This window comes from Bombina bombina, chromosome 2 (assembly GCF_027579735.1).
Source record: "Bombina bombina isolate aBomBom1 chromosome 2, aBomBom1.pri, whole genome shotgun sequence".
Classification (NCBI taxonomy): domain Eukaryota; kingdom Metazoa; phylum Chordata; class Amphibia; order Anura; family Bombinatoridae; genus Bombina; species Bombina bombina.
Genome location: NC_069500.1, coordinates 7,391,759 through 7,417,901, shown reverse-complemented (window position 1 = coordinate 7,417,901; position 26,143 = coordinate 7,391,759). Strand labels below are relative to the sequence as shown.

General features: G+C 40.7%; 1 protein-coding gene across 1 annotated transcript in view; it reads left to right on the top strand.

The window, feature by feature from the left end:
- Positions 1 to 26,143, top strand: part of TAF1C (TATA-box binding protein associated factor, RNA polymerase I subunit C) — a 385,888-nt gene that overhangs the window by 129,553 nt on the left and 230,192 nt on the right. The window contains exon 8 of the mRNA XM_053699633.1: positions 19,088 to 19,112. Within this exon, the coding sequence (XP_053555608.1) occupies positions 19,088 to 19,112 (25 nt within the window). The remainder of the gene's footprint in view (positions 1 to 19,087; positions 19,113 to 26,143) is intronic.

Below are 26,143 nucleotides of genomic sequence, written 5' to 3'. Positions count from 1 at the left end.
CTGTGCTAGGTATAACATCTGTTACATATACACTGTGTGATACACAGCTGTGACTGCAGTATCCTGTGCACCAGGGCTGTTAGTAAATAGCAGGGTATCCTGTGCTAGGTATAACATCTGTTACATATACACTGTATGATACACAGCTGTGACTGCAGTATCCTGTGCTAGGTATAACATCTGTTACATATACACTGTATGATACACAGCTGTGACTGCAGTATCCTGTGCTAGGTATAACATCTGTTACATATACACTGTGTGATACACAGCTGTGACTGCAGTATCCTGTGCACCGGGGCTGTTAGTAAATAGCAGGGTATCCTGTGCTAGGTATAACATCTGTTACATATACACTGTGTGATACACAGCTGTTACTGCAGTATCCTGTGCACCGGGGCTGTTAGTTAGTAAATAGCAGGGTATCCTGTGCTAGGTATAACATCTGTTACATATACACTGTGTGATATACAGCTGTGACTGCAGTATCCTGTGCACCGGGGCTGTTAGTAAATAGCAGGGTATCCTGTGCTAGGTATAACATCTGTTACATATACACTGTATGATACACAGCTGTGACTGCAGTATCCTGTGCACCGGGGCTGTTAGTTAGTAAATAGCAGGTATCCTGTGCTAGGTATAACATCTGTTACATATACACTGTGTGATAAACAGCTGTGACTGCAGTATCCTGTGCACCGGGGCTGTTAGTTAGTAAATAGCAGGGTATCCTGTGCTAGGTATAACATCTGTTACGTATACACTGTATGATACACAGCTGTGACTGCAGTATCCTGTGCTAGGTATAACATGTGTTACATATACACTGTGTGATACACAGCTGTGACTGCAGTATCCTGTGCACCAGGGCTGTTAGTTAGTAAATAGCAGGGTATCCTGTGCTAGGTGTAACATCTGTTACATATACACTGTATGATACACAGCTGTGACTGCAGTATCCTGTGCACCAGGGCTGTTAGTAAATAGCAGGGTATCCTGTGCTAGGTATAACATCTGTTACATATACACTGTATGATACACAGCTGTAACTGCAGTATCCTGTGCACCAGGGCTGTTAGTTAGTAAATAGCAGGGTATCCTGTGCTAGTATAACATCTGTTACATATACACTGTGTGATACACAGCGTTGACTGCAGTATCCTGTGCACCAGGGGCTGTTAGTTAGTAATAGCAGGTATCATGTGCAGGTATAACATTCTGTTACATATGACACTGTATGTACACAGCTGTGACTGCAGCTATCCTGATGCTCCAGGGGCTGTCAGTAAATAGCATGGTATCCTGTGCTAGGTATAACATCTGTTACCTATGACACTGTGTGATACACAGCTGTGACTGCAGTATCTCTGTACTAGGTAATAAACATCTGGTTACAGAGACCTGTTTGAGTACACACTGTGACTGCAGGGTATCCCTGTGCTAGGTATAACATCTGTTACATATACACTGGTAGTGATACACAGCTGTGACTGCAGTATCCTGTGCACCTCGGGCCTTGTTAGTTAGTAAATAGCAGTGTATCCTTGCTAGGTATAACATCTGTTACATATACATCGTGTTGAATAAACAGCTGTGACTGGCAGTATCCTGTGCACCAGGGGCGTTAGTTAGTAAATAGCAGGTATCCTGTGCTAGGTATTACATCGGTTACATATACACTGTGTGAATACACAGCCTGTGACTGCGCAGTATCCTGTGCTAGGTATAACATCTGTTACATATACACTGTATGATACACAGCTGTGACTGCAGTATCCTGTGCACCGGGGCTGTTAGTAAATAGCAGGGTATCCTGTGCTAGGTATAACATCTGTTACATATACACTGTATGATACACAGCTGTGACTGCAGTATCCTGTGCACCGGGGCTGTTAGTAAATAGCAGGGTATCCTGTGCTAGGTATAACATCTGTTACATATACACTGTATGATACACAGCTGTGACTGCAGTATCCTGTGCACCGGGGCTGTTAGTAAATAGCAGGGTATCCTGTGCTAGGTATAACATCTGTTACATATACACTGTGTGATACACAGCTGTGACTGCAGTATCCTGTACACCGGGGCTGTTAGTTAGTAAATAGCAGGGTATCCTGTGCTAGGTATAACATCTGTTAGATATACACTGTGTGATACACAGCTGTGACTGCAGTATCCTGTGCTAGGTATAACATCTGTTACATATACACTGTATGATACACAGCTGTGACTGCAGTATCCTGTGCTAGGTATAACATTTGTTACATATACACTGTATGATACACAGCTGTGACTGCAGTATCCTGTGCACCGGGGCTGTTAGTAAATAGCAGGGTATCCTGTGCTAGGTATAACATCTGTTACATATACACTGTGTGATACACAGCTGTGACTGCAGTATCCTGTGCTAGGTATAACATCTGTTACATATACACTGTGTGATACACAGCTGTGACTGCAGTATCCTGTGCTAGGTATAACATCTGTTACATATACACTGTATGATACACAGCTGTGACTGCAGTATCCTGTGCACCAGGGCTGTTAGTTAGTAAATAGCAGGGTATCCTGTGCTAGGTATAACATCTGTTACATATACACTGTGTGATACACAGCTGTGACTGCAGTATCCTGTGCACCGGGGCTGTTAGTAAATAGCAGGGTATCCTGTGCTAGGTATAACATCTGTTACATATACACTGTGTGATACACAGCTGTGACTGCAGTATCCTGTGCACCAGGGCTGTTAGTAAATAGCAGGGTATCCTGTGCTAGGTATAACATCTGTTACATATACACTGTGTGATACACAGCTGTGACTGCAGTATCCTGTGCACCGGGGCTGTTAGTAAATAGCAGGGTATCCTGTGCTAGGTATAACATCTGTTACATATACACTATGTGATACACAGCTGTGCCTGCAGTATCCTGTGCACCGGGGCTGTTAGTAAATAGCAGGGTATCCTGTGCTAGTTATAACATCTGTTACATATACACTGTGTGATACACAGCTGTGACTGCAGTATCCTGTGCACCAGGGCTGTCAGTAAATAGCAGGGTATCCTGTGCTAGGTATAACATCTGTTACATATACACTGTGTGATACACAGCTGTGACTGCAGTATCCTGTGCTAGGTATAACATATGTTACATATACACTGTATGATACACAGCTGTGACTGCAGTATCCTGTGAACCAGGGCTGTTAGTTAGTAAATAGCAGGGTATCCTGTGCTAGGTATAACATCTGTTACATATACACTGTGTGATACACAGCTGTGACTGCAGTATCCTGTGCACCAGGGCTGTTAGTTAGTAAATAGCAGGGTATCCTGTGCTAGGTATAACATCTGTTACATATACACTGTGTGATACACAGCTGTGACTGCAGTATCCTGTGCTAGGTATAACATCTGTTACATATACACTGTGTGATACACAGCTGTGACTGCAGTATCCTGTGCACCAGGGCTGTTAGTTAGTAAATAGCAGGGTATCCTGTGCTAGGTATAGCATCTGTTACATATACACTGTATGATACACAGCTGTGACTGCAGTATCCTGTGCTAGGTATAACATCTGTTACATATACACTGTATGATACACAGCTGTGACTGCAGTATCCTGTGCACGGGGGCTGTTAGTAAATAGCAGGCTATCCTGTGCTAGGTATAACATCTGTTACATATACACTGTGTGATACACAGCTGTGACTGCAGTATCCTGTGCTAGGTATAACATCTGTTACATATACACTGTATGATACACAGCTGTGACTGCAGTATCCTGTGCACCGGGGCTGTTAGTAATAGCAGGGTATCCTTGTGCTAGGTATAACATCTGTTACATATGCACTGTGTGATACACAAGCTGTGACTGCAGTATCCTGTTGCTAGGTATAACATCTGTTACATATACACTGTATGATACACAGCTGTGACTGCAGTATCCTGTGCTAGGTATAACATCTGTTACATATACACTGTATGATACACAGCTGTGACTGCAGTATCCTGTGCTAGGTATAACATCTGTTACATATACACTGTATGCATACACAGCTGTGACAGCAGAATCCTGTGCTAGGTATAACATCTGTTACATATACACTGTATGATACACAGCTGTGACTGCAGTATCCTGTGCACCGGGGCTGTTAGTAAATAGCAGGGTATCTTGTGCTAGGTATAACATCTGTTACATATACACTGTATGATACACAGCTGTGACTGCAGTATCCTGTGCACCGGGGCTGTTAGTAAATAGCAGGGTATCTTGTGCTAGGTATAACATCTGTTACATATACACTGTGTGATACACAGCTGTGACTGCAGTATCCTGTGCACCAGGGCTGTCAGTAAATAGCAGGGTATCCTGTGCTAGGTATAACATCTGTTACATATACACTGTATGATACACAGCTGTGACTGCAGTATCCTGTGCTAGGTATAACATCTGTTACATATACACTGTGTGATACACAGCTGTGACTGCAGTATCCTGTGCTAGGTATAACATCTGTTACATATACACTGTATGATACACAGCTGTGACTGCAGTATCCTGTGCTAGGTATAACATCTGTTACATATACACTGTGTGATACACAGCTGTGACTGCAGTATCCTGTGCTAGGTATAACATCTGTTACATATACACTGTATGATACACAGCTGTGACTGCAGTATCCTGTGCACCAGGGCTGTTAGTTAGTAAATAGCAGGGTATCCAGTGCTAGGTATAACATCTGTTTACATATACACTGTATGATACACAGCTGTGACTGCAGTATCCTGTGCACCGGGGCTGTTAGTAGTAAATAGCAGGGTATCCTGTGCTAGGTATAACATCTGTTACATATACACTGTGTGATACACAGCTGTGACTGCAGTATCCTGGTGCACCGGGGCTGTAGTAAATAGCAGGGTATCCTGTGCTAGGTATAACATCTGTTACATATATAACACTGTGTGATACACAGCTGTGACTGCACGTAATCCTGTGCTAGGTATAACATCTGTTACATATACACTGTATGATACACAGCTGTGACTGCAGTATCCTGTGCACCGGGGCCTGTTAGTAAATAGCAGGGTATCCTGTGCTAGGTATAACATCTGTTACATATACACTGTATGATACACAGCTGTGACTGCAGTATCCTGTGCACCAGGGCTGTAGTAAATAGCAGGGTATCCTGTGCTAGGTATAACAACTGTTACATATACACTGTATGATACACAGTTGTGACTGCAGTATCCTGTGCACCGGGGCTGTTAGTAAATAGCAGGGTATCCTGTGCTAGGTATAACATCTGTTACATATACACTGTATGATACACAGCTGTGACTGCAGTATCCTGTGCACCAGGGCTGTTAGTAAATAGCAGGGTATCCTGTGCTAGGTATAACATCTGTTACATATACACTGTGTGATACACAGCTGTGACTGCAGTATCCTGTGCTAGGTATAACATCTGTTACATATACACTGTGTGATACACAGCTGTGACTGCAGTATCCTGTGCTAGGTATAACATCTGTTACATATACACTGTGTGATACACAGCTGTGACTGCAGTATCCTGTGCTAGGTATAACATCTGTTACATATACACTGTGTGATACACAGCTGTGACTGCAGTATCCTGTGCACCGGGGCTGTTAGTTAGTAAATAGCAGGGTATCCTGTGCTAGGTATAACATCTGTTACATATACACTGTGTGATACACAGCTGTGACTGCAGTATCCTGTGCACCAGGGCTGTTAGTTAGTAAATAGCAGGGTATCCTGTGCTAGGTATAACATCTGTTACATATACACTGTATGATACACAGCTGTGACTGCAGTATCCTGTGCTAGGTATAACATCTGTTACATATACACTGTATGATACACAGCTGTGACTGCAGTATCCTGTGCTAGGTATAACATCTGTTACATATACACTGTGTGATACACAGCTGTGACTGCAGTATCCTGTGCTAGGTATAACATCTGTTACATATACACTGTGTGATACACAGCTGTGACTGCAGTATCCTGTGCTAGGTATAACATCTGTTACATATACACTGTATGATACACAGCTGTGACTGCAGTATCCTGTGCACCAGGGCTGTTAGTTAGTAAATAGCAGGGTATCCTGTGCTAGGTATAACATCTGTTACATATACACTGTATGATACACAGCTGTGACTGCAGTAACCTGTGCACCGGGGCTGTTAGTAAATAGCAGGGTATCTTGTGCTAGGTATAACATCTGTTACATATACACTGTATGATACACAGCTGTGACTGCAGTATCCTGTGCACCGGGGCTGTTAGTAAATAGCAGGGTATCCTGTGCTAGGTATAACATCTGTTACATATACACTGTATGATACACAGCTGTGACTGCAGTATCCTGTGCACCGGGGCTGTTAGTAAATAGCAGGGTATCCTGTGCTAGGTATAACATCTGTTACATATACACTGTGTGATACACAGCTGTGACTGCAGTATCCTGTGCACCGGGGCTGTTAGTTAGTAAATAGCAGGGTATCCTGTGCTAGGTATAACATCTGTTACATATACACTGTGTGATACACAGCTGTGACTGCAGTATCCTGTGCACCGGGGCTGTTAGTTAGTAAATAGCAGGGTATCCTGTGCTAGGTATAACATCTGTTACATATACACTGTATGATACACAGCTGTGACTGCAGTATCCTGTGCTAGGTATAACATCTGTTACATATACACTGTGTGATACACAGCTGTGACTGCAGTATCCTGTGCTAGGTATAACATCTGTTACATATACACTGTAGTGATACACAGCTGTGACTGCAGTATCCTGTGCACCAGGGCTGTTAGTAAATAGCAGGGTATCCTGTGCTAGGTATAGCATCTGTTACATATACACTGTATGATACACAGCTGTGACTGCAGTATCCTGTGCACCAGGGCTGTTAGTAAATAGCAGGGTATCCTGTGCTAGGTATAACATCTGTTACATATACACTGTGTGATACACAGCTGTGACTGCAGTATCCTGTGCACCGGGGCTGTTAGTAAATAGCAGGGTATCCTGTGCTAGTTATAACATCTGTTACATATAACACTGTATGATACACAGCTGTGACTGCAGTATCCTGTGCACCGGGCTGTCAGTAAATAGCCAGGGTATCCTGTGCTAGGTATAACATCTGTTACATATACACTGTGTGATACACAGCTGTGACTGCAGTATCCTGTGCTAGGTATAACATCTGTTACATATACACTGTATGATACACAGCTGTGACTGCAGTATCCTGTGCTAGGTATAACATCTGTTACATATACACTGTGTGATACACAGCTGTGACTGCAGTATCCTGTGCTAGGTATAACATCTGTTACATATACACTGTATGATACACAGCTGTGACTGCAGTATCCTGTGCACCAGGGCTGTTAGTTAGTAAATAGCAGGGTATCCTGTGCTAGGTATAACATCTGTTACATATACACTGTGTGATACACAGCTGTGACTGCAGTATCCTGTGCACCGGGGCTGTTAGTAAATAGCAGGGTATCCTGTGCTAGGTATAACATCTGTTACATATACACTGTATGATACACAGCTGTGACTGCAGTATCCTGTGCACCGGGGCTGTTAGTAAATAGCAGGGTATCCTGTGCTAGGTATAACATCTGTTACATATACACTGTATGATACACAGCTGTGACTGCAGTATCCTGTGCACCAGGGCTGTTAGTAAATAGCAGGGTATCCTGTGCTAGGTATAACATCTGTTACATATACACTGTATGATACACAGCTGTGACTGCAGTATCCTGTGCACGGGGGCTGTTAGTAAATAGCAGGGTATCCTGTGCTAGGTATAACATCTGTTACATATACACTGTGTGATACACAGCTGTGACTGCAGTATCCTGTGCTAGGTATAACATCTGTTACATATACACTGTATGATACACAGCTGTGACTGCAGTATCCTGTGCACCGGGGCTGTTAGTAAATAGCAGGGTATCTTGTGCTAGGTATAACATCTGTTACATATACACTGTGTGATACACAGCTGTGACTGCAGTATCCTGTGCTAGGTATAACATCTGTTACATATACACTGTATGATACACAGCTGTGACTGCAGTATCCTGTGCTAGGTATAACATCTGTTACATATACACTGTATGATACACAGCTGTGACTGCAGTATCCTGTGCACCGGGGCTGTTAGTAAATAGCAGGGTATCCTGTGCTAGGTATAACATCTGTTACATATACACTGTGTGATACACAGCTGTGACTGCCAGTATCCTGTGCACCAGGGCTGTTAGTTAGTAAATAGCAGGGTATCCTGTGCTAGGTATAACATCTGTTACATATACACTGTATGATACACAGCTGTGACTGCGTATCCTGTGCACCGGGGCTGTTAGTTAAGTAAATAGCAGGGTATCCTGTGCTAGGTATAACATCTGTACATATACACTGTGTGATACACAGCTGTGACTGCAGTATCCTGTGCTAGGTATAACATCTGTTACATATACACTGTATGATACACAGCTGTGACTGCAGTATCCTGTGCACTGGGGCTGTTAGTTAGTAAATAGCAGGGTATCCTGTGCTAGGTATAACATCTGTTACATATACACTGTGTGATACACAGCTGTGACTGCAGTATCCTGTGCTAGGTATAACATCTGTTACATATACACTGTATGATACACAGCTGTGACTGCAGTATCCTGTGCACCGGGGCTGTTAGTAAATAGCAGGGTATCCTGTGCTAGGTATAACATCTGTTACATATACACTGTGTGATACACAGCTGTGACTGCAGTATCCTGTGCTAGGTATAACATCTTTTACATATACACTGTATGATACACAGTTGTGACTGCAGTATCCTGTGCACCGGGGCTGTTAGTAAATAGCAGGGTATCCTGTGCTAGGTATAACATCTGTTACATATACACTGTGTGATACACAGCTGTGACTGCAGTATCCTGTGCACCGGGGCTGTTAGTTAGTAAATAGCAGGGTATCCTGTGCTAGGTATAACATCTGTTACATATACACTGTATGATACACAGCTGTGACTACAGTATCCTGTGCACCCGGGCTGTTAGTAAATAGCAGGGTATCCTGTGCTAGGTATAACATCTGTTACATATACACTGTGTGATACACAGCTGTGACTGCAGTATCCTGTGCTAGGTATAACATCTGTTACATATACACTGTGTGATACACAGCTGTGACTGCAGTATCCTGTGCACCAGGGCTGTTAGTTAGTAAATAGCAGGGTATCCTGTGCTAGGTATAACATCTGTTACATATACACTGTATGATACACAGCTGTGACTGCAGTATCCTGTGCTAGGTATAACATCTGTTACATATACACTGTATGATACACAGCTGTGACTGCAGTATCCTGTGCTAGGTATAACATCTGTTACATATACACTGTGTGATACACAGCTGTGACTGCAGTATCCTGTGCACCAGGGCTGTCAGTAAATAGCAGGGTATCCTGTGCTAGGTATAACATCTGTTACATATACACTGTATGATACACAGCTGTGACTGCAGTATCCTGTGCACCAGGGCTGTTAGTTAGTAAATAGCAGGGTATCCTGTGCTAGGTATAACATCTGTTACATATACACTGTATGATACACAGCTGTGACTGCAGTATCCTGTGCACCGGGGCTGTTAGTTAGTAAATAGCAGGGTATCCTGTGCTAGGTATAACATCTGTTACATATACACTGTATGATACACAGCTGTGACTGCAGTATCCTGTGCACCGGGGCTGTTAGTAAATAGCAGGGTATCCTGTGCTAGGTATAACATCTGTTACATATACACTGTATGATACACAGCTGTGACTGCAGTATCCTGTGCTAGGTATAACATCTGTTACATATGCACTGTATGATACACAGCTGTGACTGCAGTATCCTGTGCTAGGTATAACATCTGTTACATATACACTGTATGATACACAGCTGTGACTGCAGTATCCTGTGCTAGGTATAACATCTGTTACATATACACTGTATGATACACAGCTGTGACTGCAGTATCCTGTGCACGGGGGCTGTTAGTTAGTAAATAGCAGGGTATCCTGTGCTAGGTATAACATCTGTTACATATACACTGTATGATACACAGCTGTGACTGCAGTATCCTGTGCACGGGGGCTGTTAGTTAGTAAATAGCAGGGTATCCTGTGCTAGGTATAACATCTGTTACATATACACTGTATGATACACAGCTGTGACTGCAGTATCCTGTGCACCAGGGCTGTTAGTAAATAGCAGGGTATCCTGTGCTAGGTATAACATCTGTTACATATACACTGTGTGATACACAGCTGTGACTGCAGTATCCTGTGCTAGGTATAACATCTGTTACATATACACTGTATGATACACAGCTGTGACTGCAGTATCCTGTGCACCGGGGCTGTTAGTAAATAGCAGGGTATCCTGTGCTAGGTATAACATCTGTTACATATACACTGTATGATACACAGCTGTGACTGCAGTATCCTGTGCACCGGGGCTGTTAGTAAATAGCAGGGTATCCTGTGCTAGGTATAACATCTGTTACATATACACTGTATGATACACAGCTGTAACTGCAGTATCCTGTGCTAGGTATAACATCTGTTACATATACACTGTGTGATACACAGCTGTGACTGCAGTATCCTGTGCACCGGGGCTGTTAGTTAGTAAATAGCAGGGTATCCTGTGCTAGGTATAACATCTGTTACATATACACTGTGTGATACACAGCTGTGACTGCAGTATCCTGTGCACCGGGGCTGTTAGTTAGTAAATAGCAGGGTATCCTGTGCTAGGTGTAACATCTGTTACATATACACTGTATGATACACAGCTGTGACTGCAGTATCCTGTGCACCAGGGCTGTTAGTTAGTAAATAGCAGGGTATCCTGTGCTAGGTATAACATCTGTTACATATACACTGTGTGATACACAGCTGTGACTGCAGTATCCTGTGCACCAGGGCTGTCAGTAAATAGCAGGGTATCCTGTGCTAGGTATAACATCTGTTACATATACACTGTGTGATACACAGCTGTGACTGCAGTATCCTGTGCTAGGTATAACATCTGTTACATATACACTGTATGATACACAGCTGTGACTGCAGTATCCTGTGCACCAGGGCTGTTAGTTAGTAAATAGCAGGGTATCCTGTGCTAGGTATAACATCTGTTACATATACACTGTATGATACACAGCTGTGACTGCAGTATCCTGTGCACCGGGGCTGTTAGTAAATAGCAGGGTATCCTGTGCTAGGTATAACATCTGTTACATATACACTGTGTGATACACAGCTGTAACTGCAGTATCCTGTGCTAGGTATAACATCTGTTACATATACACTGTGTGATACACAGCTGTGACTGCAGTATCCTGTGCACCGGGGCGGTTAGTTAGTAAATAGCAGGGTATCCTGTGCTAGGTATAACATCTGTTACATATACACTGTGTGATACACAGCTGTGACTGCAGTATCCTGTGCACCGGGGCTGTTAGTAAATAGCAGGGTATCCTGTGCTAGGTATAACATCTGTTACATATACACTGTATGATACACAGCTGTGACTGCAGTATCCTGTGCACCGGGGCTGTTAGTAAATAGCAGGGTATCCTGTGCTAGGTATAACATCTGTTACATATACACTGTGTGATACACAGCTGTGACTGCAGTATCCTGTGCACCGGGGCTGTTAGTTAGTAAATAGCAGGGTATCCTGTGCTAGGTATAACATCTGTTACATATACACTGTATGATACACAGCTGTGACTGCAGTATCCTGTGCTAGGTATAACATCTGTTACATATACACTGTATGATACACAGCTGTGACTGCAGTATCCTGTGCTAGGTATAACATCTGTTACATATACACTGTATGATACACAGCTGTGACTGCAGTATCCTGTGCTAGGTATAACATCTGTTACATATACACTGTGTGATACACAGCTGTGACTGCAGTATCCTGTGCTAGGTATAACATCTGTTACATATACACTGTATGATACACAGCTGTGACTGCAGTATCCTGTGCACCGGGGCTGTTAGTAAATAGCAGGGTATCCTGTGCTAGGTATAACATCTGTTACATATACACTGTGTGATACACAGCTGTGACTGCAGTATCCTGTGCACCGGGGCTGTTAGTTAGTAAATAGCAGGGTATCCTGTGCTAGGTATAACATCTGTTACATACACACTGTGTGATACACAGCTGTGACTGCAGTATCCTGTGCACCGGGGCTGTTAGTAAATAGCAGGGTATCCTGTGCTAGGTATAACATCTGTTACATATACACTGTGTGATACACAGCTGTGACTGCAGTATCCTGTGCACCAGGGCTGTTAGTTAGTAAATAGCAGGGTATCCTGTGCTAGGTATAACATCTGTTACATATACACTGTATGATACACAGCTGTGACTGCAGTATCCTGTGCACCAGGGCTGTTAGTAAATAGCAGGGTATCCTGTGCTAGGTATAACATCTGTTACATATACACTGTATGATACACAGCTGTGACTGCAGTATCCTGTGCTAGGTATAACATCTGTTACATATACACTGTATGATACACAGCTGTGACTGCAGTATCCTGTGCACCGGGGCTGTTAGTTAGTAAATAGCAGGGTATCCTGTGCTAGGTATAACATCTGTTACATATACACTGTGTGATACACAGCTGTGACTGCAGTATCCTGTGCTAGGTATAACATCTGTTACATATACACTGTATGATACACAGCTGTGACTGCAGTATCCTGTGCACCAGGGCTGTTAGTAAATAGCAGGGTATCCTGTGCTAGGTATAACATCTGTTACATATACACTGTATGATACACAGCTGTGACTGCAGTATCCTGTGCACCGGGGCTGTTAGTAAATAGCAGGGTATCCTGTGCTAGGTATAACATCTGTTACATATACACTGTATGATACACAGTTGTGACTGCAGTATCCTGTGCACCAGGGCTGTTAGTAAATAGCAGGGTATCCTGTGCTAGGTATAACATCTGTTACATATACACTGTGTGATACACAGCTGTGACTGCAGTATCCTGTGCTAGGTATAACATCTGTTACATATACTCTGTATGATACACAGCTGTGACTGCAGTATCCTGTGCACCAGGGCTGTTAGTAAATAGCAGGGTATCCTGTGCTAGGTATAACATCTGTTACATATACACTGTATGATACACAGCTGTGACTGCAGTATCCTGTGCACCGGGGCTGTTAGTTAGTAAATAGGGTATCCTGTGCTAGGTATAACATCTGTTACATATACACTGTATGATACACAGCTGTGACTGCAGTATCCTGTGCTAGGTATAACATTTGTTACATATACACTGTATGATACACAGCTGTGACTGCAGTATCCTGTGCACCGGGGCTGTTAGTAAATAGCAGGGTATCCTGTGCTAGGTATAACATCTGTTACATATACACTGTGTGATACACAGCTGTGACTGCAGTATCCTGTGCTAGGTATAACATCTGTTACATATACACTGTATGATACACAGCTGTGACTGCAGTATCCTGTGGACCGGGGCTGTTAGTAAATAGCAGGGTATCCTGTGCTAGGTATAACATCTGTTACATATACACTGTGTGATACACAGCTGTGACTGCAGTATCCTGTGCTAGGTATAACATCTGTTACATATACACTGTATGATACACAGCTGTGACTGCAGTATCCTGTGCACCGGGGCTGTTAGTAAATAGCAGGGTATCCTGTGCTAGGTATAACATCTGTTACATATACACTGTATGATACACAGCTGTGACTGCAGTATCCTGTGCACCAGGGCTGTTAGTTAGTAAATAGCAGGGTATCCTGTGCTAGGTATAACATCTGTTACATATACACTGTATGATACACAGCTGTGACTGCAGTATCCTGTGCTAGGTATAACATCTGTTACATATACACTGTATGATACACAGCTGTGACTGCAGTATCCTGTGCACCGGGGCTGTTAGTAAATAGCAGGGTATCCTGTGCTAGGTATAACATCTGTTACATATACACTGTATGATACACAGCTGTGACTGCAGTATCCTGTGCACCGTGGCTGTTAGTTAGTAAATAGCAGGGTATCCTGTGCTAGGTATAACATCTGTTACATATACACTGTATGATACACAGCTGTGACTGCAGTATCCTGTGCACCGGGGCTGTTAGTAAATAGCAGGGTATCCTGTGCTAGGTATAACATCTGTTACATATACACTGTATGATACACAGCTGTGACTGCAGTATCCTGTGCACCAGGGCTGTTAGTAAATAGCAGGGTATCCTGTGCTAGGTATAACATCTGTTACATATACACTGTATGATACACAGCTGTGACTGCAGTATCCTGTGCTAGGTATAACATCTGTTACATATACACTGTGTGATACACAGCTGTGCCTGCAGTATCCTGTGTACCAGGGCTGTTAGTAAATAGCAGGGTATCCTGTGCTAGGTATAACATCTGTTACATATACACTGTGTGATACACAGCTGTGACTGCAGTATCCTGTGCACCAGGGCTGTTAGTTAGTAAATAGCAGGGTATCCTGTGCTAGGTATAACATCTGTTACATATACACTGTGTGATACACAGCTGTGACTGCAGTATCCTGTGCACCAGGGCTGTTAGTAAATAGCAGGGTATCCTGTGCTAGGTATAACATCTGTTACATATACACTGTATGATACACAGCTGTGACTGCAGTATCCTGTGCACCGGGGCTGTTAGTTAGTAAATAGCAGGGTATCCTGTGCTAGGTATAACATCTGTTACATATACACTGTGTGATACACAGCTGTGACTGCAGTATCCTGTGCTAGGTATAACATCTGTTACATATACACTGTGTGATACACAGCTGTGCCTGCAGTATCCTGTGCACCGGGGCTGTTAGTAAATAGCAGGGTATCCTGTGCTAGGTATAACATCTGTTACATATACACTGTATGATACACAGCTGTGACTGCAGTATCCTGTGCACCAGGGCTGTTAGTTAGTAAATAGCAGGGCATCCTGTGCTAGGTATAACATCTGTTACATATACACTATGTGATACACAGATGTCCAGTCTTTGGTTCAGGCTTTGACTTGATCAGGCCTGTGTTTAGATCTAGTGCTCCTCTTGGGAGTTTACATCTTCTTCTAAGTTTTGCAGAAGGCTCCGTTTGTGCTCTTGCATGGTGTTGACATTAAGATTTTCTGTCTTGGAGGGTTCTTATTCTACTGATTATTGCTTCAGCGCGCACTGCCTTGCATTGTAAGTTCCCTTACCTAGTTTTTCATGCGGCTAATGCCGTGCTTCGTACTGGATTAGGTTTTCTCCTATGGTTGTTTCAAATTGCAACATCAATCAGGAGATTGTGGTTCCTTCCTTGTGTTCTAATCCTTCTCTTCTTAAGAGCGGTTATTTCCTAACTGGGATGTGGTTCAGGACTTGAAGTTCTATCTCCAGGCTACAAGGGTGTTTCGTCAGATTTTATCATTGTTTGTGTTTATTCTACAAAGCGTAAGGGGCATGATGCCTCGTCCGCTTCTTTGTTTTTCTGGATGAGGAGCATTACTCGCTTAGCTTATGAGTCGGCGGGATACAAGCCTCCTCAGAGGATGAAGGCTCATTCAACTAGAGCTGTGTTTTCCTCTTGGGTCTTTTGAGAATGAGGCATCTATGGATTTGATTGTAGGGCATCTACCTGATCCTCCTTCCATACTTTTTCAAAGTTTTACAAATTTGACTTTTTTTGCTTTAGCGGAAGCAGCTTTTGGGAGCCTCTCTTTTGCTCTCCCGTTTTCCTTCAGTGTCCTCTAGAGCTTAGGTTTATGTTTCCCTCAAGTAAGAGATGAAGCTGTGGACTCTCCTCATATTAAGATGGAAAACATAAATTATGCTTACCTGATAATTTTCTTCCCATCTGTATGAGAGAATCCACGGCCCGCCCGTTTTCTCCGTTGGCAGACCAAAATGTTTAGTTCTTCTGGCACATTTTTTACCTGATATTTTTCCTACTGTTCCTTGTTCCCTTGGCAGAATGACTGGGGGATGAGGGGAGTGGGGGAGGTATTTAGGCCTTTGGCTGGGGTGTCTTTGCCTCCTCCTGGTCACGTTTGCATTGCTGTGAACTTGTAATACCTGTGCACATTAGCTTGATATCTCTTGTTGAAAAAGAATATGCACATATCCTAAAATAGTGTGAGCTAGCTGCTCATTGGTGCCTGCACACATTTGTCTCTTGTGATTGTCTGACTAGATGTGTTCATCTACTGCCAGTAGCGCATGGGCTGTTCCTTCAGCAAATGATAAGAGAATGAACAAATTTGATAATAGACGTAAATTGGGAAGTTGTTTAATATCGTATGTTCTATCCAATGGAAATGTTGGGGTGTCCTGTCCCTTTAAATATATCGCCACCCACTGACACGTATAATAAAATGCCTCTCTGCGATTCGGCCTGCAGACACTGCTACCAGCAGTTTTGAATGTTTCACAGTCAATCTTAAGCCCGCGACTGACCGCTTTTTAATATATTGCCACATTGCTTTCAGTTTTGATCATCAGGGGCTGAGGCACTAGCTTCTACTGACCATGTGCAAGAGTTTACAGTGTATATGAGGATGTGATTGGCTGAAGGCTGTCACATGATACAGGAACGCAGCAAATTTAGTACATTTTTACATTTGTCAGAAACATTTCTACTGCTTATTAAAATGTCAGATTCCTACTGAGCATGTGCAAGAGTTTACAGCGTATATGAGGATGTGATTGGCTGATGGCTGTCACATGATACAGTTATTATATACACTCTGTGGCACTAGCTCCTACTAAGCATGTGCAAGAGTTTACAGTGTATATGAGGATGTGATTGGCTGATGGCTGTCACATGATACAGTTATTATATACACTCTCTGTGGCACCAGCTCCTACTGAGCATGTGCAAGAGTTTACAGTGTATATGAGGATGTGATTGGCTGATGGCTGTCACATGATACAGTTATTATATACACTCTCTGTGGCACCAGCTCCTACTGAGCATGTGCAAGAGTTTACAGTGTATATGAGGATGTGATTGGCTGAAGGCTGTCACATGATACAGTTATTATATACACTGAGATGCGGCGTTCCTAGCAGCGTCTGTGGACTCAGCGAGACAACCGGAAGTGACGCCGGTATCAGTATAGTCCTTCCATAGAGAGCCAACGGAGTGCCGTAGCAGTGGCGAAACCCAGCCACTATGAAGATGTAGGAAAAAGAAAAGATGCAGGCACTGCTGTGGGTAGCTTAAAAACAATAAGTCTTTATTTGAAAAGCCATAAAAAATAAACAGCTACAACCGCTGTACAGGCATGAGCAAAAGGTGCAAAAAACGACAGAGGCAAGGCAGGGTAGAAAAATAGACAAAAAATTGTCTGACTAGTTTCGAGTGCGGACTGCACTCTTATTCATAGACATACAGAGAGAAGGCTAGGCCTGCCTTTTAAAGGGAAAACAGATGTCTGAAAATTCAGCTGATGTCCATTACTAAAGATTAGGACAAGAACTTCAGTTAACCCCTCAAAGACAAGTCACGCCTAGTCTCTGTGAGAAAGATTAAAAACAAAGAACAAAATTCTCAGATTGTTGTTATTATATCAAACAGTGTTACACGCTATATCAGTTAGTGTTTTAAAGGGAGAGACATATATCAGAGGTAGTTAGCATTCTATGTACTATATCATAAATGCCATTAGAAAATTATTATTCTATTCCTGTAAAATAACAAATCTATGAAACCTGAACAATAGTTGTATATGCCTAGTATCATTATCTGTTAGAATTTAGGCAAAATTGTTATTATACAGGATAGAGTGGCATAAAGTAACTGTCCTACTCTGGTTTTTCAGGTAATGAGAAAAACATAAAATAACAAATATACTCAACTAATGGTTACAACAATATTAAATACACAGAGTTTGATAAACAATGCTAAATAATGATCCTGTTATGAATTTTAGGATTATGATTTAATGTCAACATGAACTTGAAAATATGTGCTAGACTGGTGATGACCTATATGTTAAATATGTTAAATATACAATTCATATATAACCTAAAGAATTATAAAATAATTCTAAATATAGAAAAGAAGAAGAAAAGAGGAGTAAATGACATTTTGGAAAGTGTTAAATATTAGGAAAGTCAATAGACTATACTTAATATTTTTTATTTGTTGCTTTAATTATCAATGAAAAAATTAATATCGCATTCACGATTCATTCCTTTAGGAAAGCGTGTTTGTAATTTAAGCATCCAGAAGAGTTCTTTTCTTTCTAGGGACTTAAATTTATTGCCTCCTCTGATAGATAGATTTACAATGTCAATTATTTTAATAGTAATATTCGCCTCATTAGAAAAGTGTAAGCTATTAAAGTGGTTAGCTACAGCAGAGTCTTTGTTATAATTTTTAATATCTCTGGCATGTTCATTGTAGCGTTTTCTAACTTCTCTAGAAGTCTGACCTGTATACTGTAATTTACAGATATTGCATGTTAAAAGATATACCACAAAAGTGGTGCTACAATTGGCATAGAAGTCTATACTATATTCTGTCCCTGTACTGGTGCTAGTGTATGTGTTCCCTTCTTGAATATGTGAACACATGTTGCAGTTACGACTGCCACATTTGTAATTTCCTTTTTGTGTCAGCCAATTATGTTCCTTTCTTTTATTTCTAGTGACTAAGCTAGGTGATATAGCCTGTCCTAGAGTTTTTGATCTTTTGGGGACATATTTGATATTGTTGATAAGGGGTCTGAGAATATCATCACCTGAGAGTATATGTGCATGTTTTTGCATAATTTTTACAATATCATTGTACTGTTTGGAATATGCTGTGGTGAACACAATTGCTTCTTTAAAGTTGGATTCTTTCTTTTTTACCTTATGTTTCTGTATGTCAGTGTCTGTGTTATATTTTCTAATTTCCTTCCTACATTTTTCTAGACTATTGACATTGTATCCTCTACTTGTAAGTCTCTTCTTCAGCTCAAGTGATTGTGTATCATAGATATCGTCTGATTTAGTATTTCTTCGTAACCTAATGAATTGACTACGTGGAATGGACTTTATCAAATGTGTTGGGTGTTGTGACGTTGCATAGAGTATCGTGTTACCTGCAGTCTCCTTGCGATAGGTACTGGTGACAATACAGTTTTCAACTATCTCCAATGTTAGGTCTAAGTAATTGACTCTTTGTGTATTATATATTCCTGTAAATCGTAAATTGAATGGATTAGAGTTGATGTATTCTAAGAAGTTGTTAAATTCTATATCATTTAAAGGTTTTTTGACAATAAACAACAGATCATCAATATAGCGTGTATATATTAGAATGCTCTCAAGCCATGGATTTTGAGTATTATAAATATGTGATAATTCCCACCAAGAGACAAATAAGTTTGCAAAGGCGGGGGCAAACTTTGCCCCCATGGCGGTACCGCATACTTGATTATAAAAACAGCCATCAAACCAGAAATAATTGTGAGATAATAGGAATTTTAACACATCTCCTATTTATTGCTTAGTATAAACATTTAATTCCATCTCTCTTTGGAGAAAAAATTCCACTGCTTGTACCCACAAGTTTTGGGGGATACTGGTGTACAGTGAGGATACATCAATTACCACCCATGTATAATTCTCTTTCCAAGAGACAGTGTCCATGATTTCAATTAGCTTCGCACTATCTCTCAGATAGGAAAGTTGTTTTTTTGCAATTGGTTGTAGTATTTCATCTAACCATGCCCCCAAAGGCTCAAACAAGGACCCCACCCCTGAAACAATGGGTCTCCCTGGGGGGGAGATGGGGTCCTTATGAACCTTGGGGACATGGTAGAAAATAGGAGTAAGGGGATGTTCAGGAACTAGATTTTTTTATGTCTTTCTCTTTAAAGACATTCAGTGTGATCCCTTCCATAATTAATGACTGTAATTTCTTTTTATATATAAAGATAGGGTTGCCTGGGAGTAATCTGTACATATTGGTATCACTGAGTTGTTTGATAGCTTCATCAAAGTAATCCTTTTTATTTTGTATAACAATACTGCCGCCCTTATCTGCACTTCTAATGACAATCTCTTTATTTTCTTGAAGTGATTTTATAGCTTGTCGTTCTCTAAAGGATAGATTATGGGCGGCAGTATTGGTATTACTTTTTTTCTCTAACTCAAACAGATCTTCCTGGATTAGTTTTTGATAAGAATTAATGACAGTCCCCCTATATTGGGTAGGATAGAAATCCGATGCTGTTCTTTTTGGATGAGCAAGCCTATTAGGTTTGTAACTTTCTTGGTCACCACTAAATAAATCTGTGAGAGTGACCAGGGTTTGTGCATCCTCAAATGACAGCATAGGATTTTCGATATGTGACTGTTCATTTAAAGGGGTATCTCTCATGGTATCTTCTAAGGTAGTGTCACTATTTGTAAGGGAAAAGAATCTTTTAAGGGTTAGTTTTCGTATGAACTTGTTAATATCAAGTAAAGTGTTAAAACATGAAAAGTTGCCCGAAGGGGCAAATCCTAATCCCCTAGACAAAACCTGATGTTCCTCTTTTTTAAGAGTATATTTAGAGAGGTTAACCACACTAATATTGTCATTGGAAACAGTCATTTGTTGTCTTTGTTCCTCTGGATGGGCATTGTATGATGTTATTGTCCTTTCTTTGTAGACTTGTTTTTCCCTTTTTGGTCTCCATCTTTTCCGTTTCCTTTTTGTTTGGGGTTCCCCGATCGTGTCTTCAGGCCTACTGGTTGTTCTTGATCTCGTGGGTCCGCTGCATCCACCGCCTCCTGTAAAAAATCACATGAAGAGGATGGAGAGATAGAGGGTGAGGAAGAGGAGAGAAGAGAAGAGCAGTTGGAAGAATAGGAAGTGCCCGAAAAACAGGCTTCAGAATCTGATGTTTCTTCTTCAGGAGGGTTGTGAAACGCCACCTTTCTCTTTTTCTTTTCTTTTTTCTTTAAAATTGATTTAGGTTCACTTGATTCTGTGTCTTGGATGGTAGCTTGTTGTTTGTTTTTACTTTTTCTATTCTTATTCTTATTTATTCTTTGCTGCCTACGCAAAGCTGCCCAGTTGTACACTCTTTGTTGTTCATAATCTTCTTTGTCCCTTTGAAATTTTGTGCCTTTTCTCTCAGCTTGTTCCTTGTCTTGTTTAGAGATAGATTCTACCATTTTTTTATTTAGATTTGTAAATTCCATATGGCCTTTGTGTGATGTAAGTTCATTTTTTTGAGCCATGATGGTTTCTTTTATCCTATCTCTTTTTTTATTTTTTACCCTGACAAGGATATTAAGTAGTGTAAAAGAGCACGTGTTGAGGGCCTCATTCCACTCCTCCATGTCCTCAGAATCTTCAAATTGGAAGGATGGATACTTTCTTATGCGGAGCCCCCTAGGTATTCTGTTGCTTTCTATGTACTTTTCAAAAGCCACAACGTCCCACATTAATCTTAGGTCCATAATTAATGACTGTTCCAGAGTTCTAAATAACTTTTTCATTTCAGTATTCTCTGTATGTGCCTCCTCCATTGTAAAGATAGTATTGAAGTATTCTTGTCTTGAAGTTAAATTGAAAAAATCTTCATGTTCTGATATTTTATTTATATGTGGTGTATCTGAGGTGAGAATTTCATTGGTGTCTAAATTAACCCCTGCCATTGCACTTGCCAAGAAACAAAGATATGTTTCACAGAGTGAATGTAGTCGATAATTCGTGTACCTTTTTTAGAAAAACTGTAAGCTGCTTGTTATCGCAGCAAAAAGATATCCCTTATACGTTAGCTTCAGTCTTGGAAAGATGTCTAGCTATTATAATTTGGATTCCTTTTAAAAGAATGACAGTGTGCAGCAGCAAAAAGCGGAAAAGCGAAAAGCGGCTTTAACTGAACTTCAATACAGCTGGAAATGCATTTTATAAGAACCTTCTCACACCTAGAGTATAAGTGTGAGTAAATCCCATATGTTAGGCAAATCCCATATGTTAAACAAGTCCAGTAATTGCCATAAATTTCATTAACCTCAAAGCAAGCTGGATGCAACTGTGTACTCACGAATCCAGGTGGTGTCCGCAGGGCAGGAACGTCTAGAGCGGTTTCGAAATCTGCCATGAGATGAGACACTGAGATGCGGCGTTCCTAGCAGCGTCTGTGGACTCAGCGAGACAACCGGAAGTGACGCCGGTATCAGTATAGTCCTTCCATAGAGAGCCAACGGAGTGCCGTAGCAGTGGCGAAACCCAGCCACTATGAAGATGTAGGAAAAAGAAAAGATGCAGGCACTGCTGTGGGTAGCTTAAAAACAATAAGTCTTTATTTGAAAAGCCATAAAAAATAAACAGCTACAACCGCTGTACAGGCATGAGCAAAAGGTGCAAAAAACGACAGAGGCAAGGCAGGGTAGAAAAATAGACAAAAAATTGTCTGACTAGTTTCGAGTGCGGACTGCACTCTTATTCATAGACATACAGAGAGAAGGCTAGGCCTGCCTTTTAAAGGGAAAACAGATGTCTGAAAATTCAGCTGATGTCCATTACTAAAGATTAGGACAAGAACTTCAGTTAACACCTCAAAGACAAGTCACGCCTAGTCTCTGTGAGAAAGATTAAAAACAAAGAACAAAATTCTCAGATTGTTGTTATTATATCAAACAGTGTTACACGCTATATCAGTTAGTGTTTTAAAGGGAGAGACATATATCAGAGGTAGTTAGCATTCTATGTACTATATCATAAATGCCATTAGAAAATTATTATTCTATTCCTGTAAAATAACAAATCTATGAAACCTGAACAATAGTTGTATATGCCTAGTATCATTATCTGTTAGAATTATAATAGCTAGACATCTTTCCAAGACTGAAGCTAACGTATAAGGGATATCTTTTTGCTGCGATAACAAGCAGCTTACAGTTTTTCTAAAAAAGGTACACGAATTATCGACTACATTCACTCTGTGAAACATATCTTTGTTTCTTGGCAAGTGCAATGGCAGGGGTTAATTTAGACACCAATGAAATTCTCACCTCAGATACACCACATATAAATAAAATATCAGAACATGAAGATTTTTTCAATTTAACTTCAAGACAAGAATACTTCAATACTATCTTTACAATGGAGGAGGCACATACAGAGAATACTGAAATGAAAAAGTTATTTAGAACTCTGGAACAGTCATTAATTATGGACCTAAGATTAATGTGGGACGTTGTGGCTTTTGAAAAGTACATAGAAAGCAACAGAATACCTAGGGGGCTCCGCATAAGAAAGTATCCATCCTTCCAATTTGAAGATTCTGAGGACATGGAGGAGTGGAATGAGGCCCTCAACACGTGCTCTTTTACACTACTTAATATCCTTGTCAGGGTAAAAAATAAAAAAAGAGATAGGATAAAAGAAACCATCATGGCTCAAAAAAATGAACTTACATCACACAAAGGCCATATGGAATTTACAAATCTAAATAAAAAAATGGTAGAATCTATCTCTAAACAAGACAAGGAACAAGCTGAGAGAAAAGGCACAAAATTTCAAAGGGACAAAGAAGATTATGAACAACAAAGAGTGTACAACTTGGCAGCTTTGCGTAGGCAGCAAAGAATAAATAAGAATAAGAATAGAAAAAGTAAAAACAAACAACAAGCTACCATCCAAGACACAGAATCAAGTGAACCTAAATCAATTTTAAAGAAAAAAGAAAAGAAAAAGAGAAAGGTGGCGTTTCACAACCCTCCTGAAGAAGAAACATCAGATTCTGAAGCCTGTTTTTCGGGCACTTCCTATTCTTCCAACTGCTCTTCTCTTCTCTCCTCTTCCTCACCCTCTATCTCTCCATCCTCTTCATGTGATTTTTTACAGGAGGCGGTGGATGCAGCGGACCCACGAGATCAAGAACAACCAGTAGGCCTGAAGACACGATCGGGGAACCCCAAACAAAAAGGAAACGGAAAAGATGGAGACCAAAAAGGGAAAAACAAGTCTACAAAGAAAGGACAATAACATCATACAATGCTCATCCAGAGGAACAAAGACAACAAATGACTGTTTCCAATGACAATATTAGTGTGGTCAACCTCTCTAAATATACTCTTAAAAAAGAGGAACATCAGGTTTTGTCTAGGGGATTAGGATTTGCCCCTTCGGGCAACTTTTCATGTTTTAACACTTTACTTGATATTAACAAGTTCATACGAAAACTAACCCTTAAAAGATTCTTTTCCCTTACAAATAGTGACACTACCTTAGAAGATACCATGAGAGATACCCCTTTAAATGAACAGTCACATATCGAAAATCCTATGCTGTCATTTGAGGATGCACAAACCCTGGTCACTCTCACAGATTTATTTAGTGGTGACCAAGAAAGTTACAAACCTAATAGGCTTGCTCATCCAAAAAGAACAGCATCGGATTTCTATCCTACCCAATATAGGGGGACTGTCATTAATTCTTATCAAAAACTAATCCAGGAAGATCTGTTTGAGTTAGAGAAAAAAAGTAATACCAATACTGCCGCCCATAATCTATCCTTTAGAGAACGACAAGCTATAAAATCACTTCAAGAAAATAAAGAGATTGTCATTAGAAGTGCAGATAAGGGCGGCAGTATTGTTATACAAAATAAAAAGGATTACTTTGATGAAGCTATCAAACAACTCAGTGATACCAATACGTACAGATTACTCCCAGGCAACCCTATCTTTATATATAAAAAGAAATTACAGTCATTAATTATGGAAGGGATCACACTGAATGTCTTTAAAGAGAAAGACATAAAAAAATCTAGTTCCTGAACATCCCCTTACTCCTATTTTCTACCATGTCCCCAAGGTTCATAAGGACCCCATCTCCCCCCCAGGGAGACCCATTGTTTCAGGGGTGGGGTCCTTGTTTGAGCCTTTGGGGGCATGGTTAGATGAAATACTACAACCAATTGCAAAAAAACAACTTTCCTATCTGAGAGATAGTGCGAAGCTAATTGAAATCATGGACACTGTCTCTTGGAAAGAGAATTATACATGGGTGGTAATTGATGTATCCTCACTGTACACCAGTATCCCCCAAAACTTGGGGGTACAAGCAGTGGAATTTTTTCTCCAAAGAGAGATGGAATTAAATGTTTATACTAAGCAATACATAGGAGATGTGTTAAAATTCCTATTATCTCACAATTATTTCTGGTTTGATGGCTGTTTTTATAATCAAGTATGCGGTACCGCCATGGGGGCAAAGTTTGCCCCCGCCTTTGCAAACTTATTTGTCTCTTGGTGGGAATTATCACATATTTATAATACTCAAAATCCATGGCTTGAGAGCATTCTAATATATACACGCTATATTGATGATCTGTTGTTTATTGTCAAAAAACCTTTAAATGATATAGAATTTAACAACTTCTTAGAATACATCAACTCTAATCCATTCAATTTACGATTTACAGGAATATATAATACACAAAGAGTCAATTACTTAGACCTAACATTGGAGATAGTTGAAAACTGTATTGTCACCAGTACCTATCGCAAGGAGACTGCAGGTAACACGATACTCTATGCAACGTCACAACACCCAACACATTTGATAAAGTCCATTCCACGTAGTCAATTCATTAGGTTACGAAGAAATACTAAATCAGACGATATCTATGATACACAATCACTTGAGCTGAAGAAGAGACTTACAAGTAGAGGATACAATGTCAATAGTCTAGAAAAATGTAGGAAGGAAATTAGAAAATATAACACAGACACTGACATACAGAAACATAAGGTAAAAAAGAAAGAATCCAACTTTAAAGAAGCAATTGTGTTCACCACAGCATATTCCAAACAGTACAATGATATTGTAAAAATTATGCAAAAACATGCACATATACTCTCAGGTGATGATATTCTCAGACCCCTTATCAACAATATCAAATATGTCCCCAAAAGATCAAAAACTCTAGGACAGGCTATATCACCTAGCTTAGTCACTAGAAATAAAAGAAAGGAACA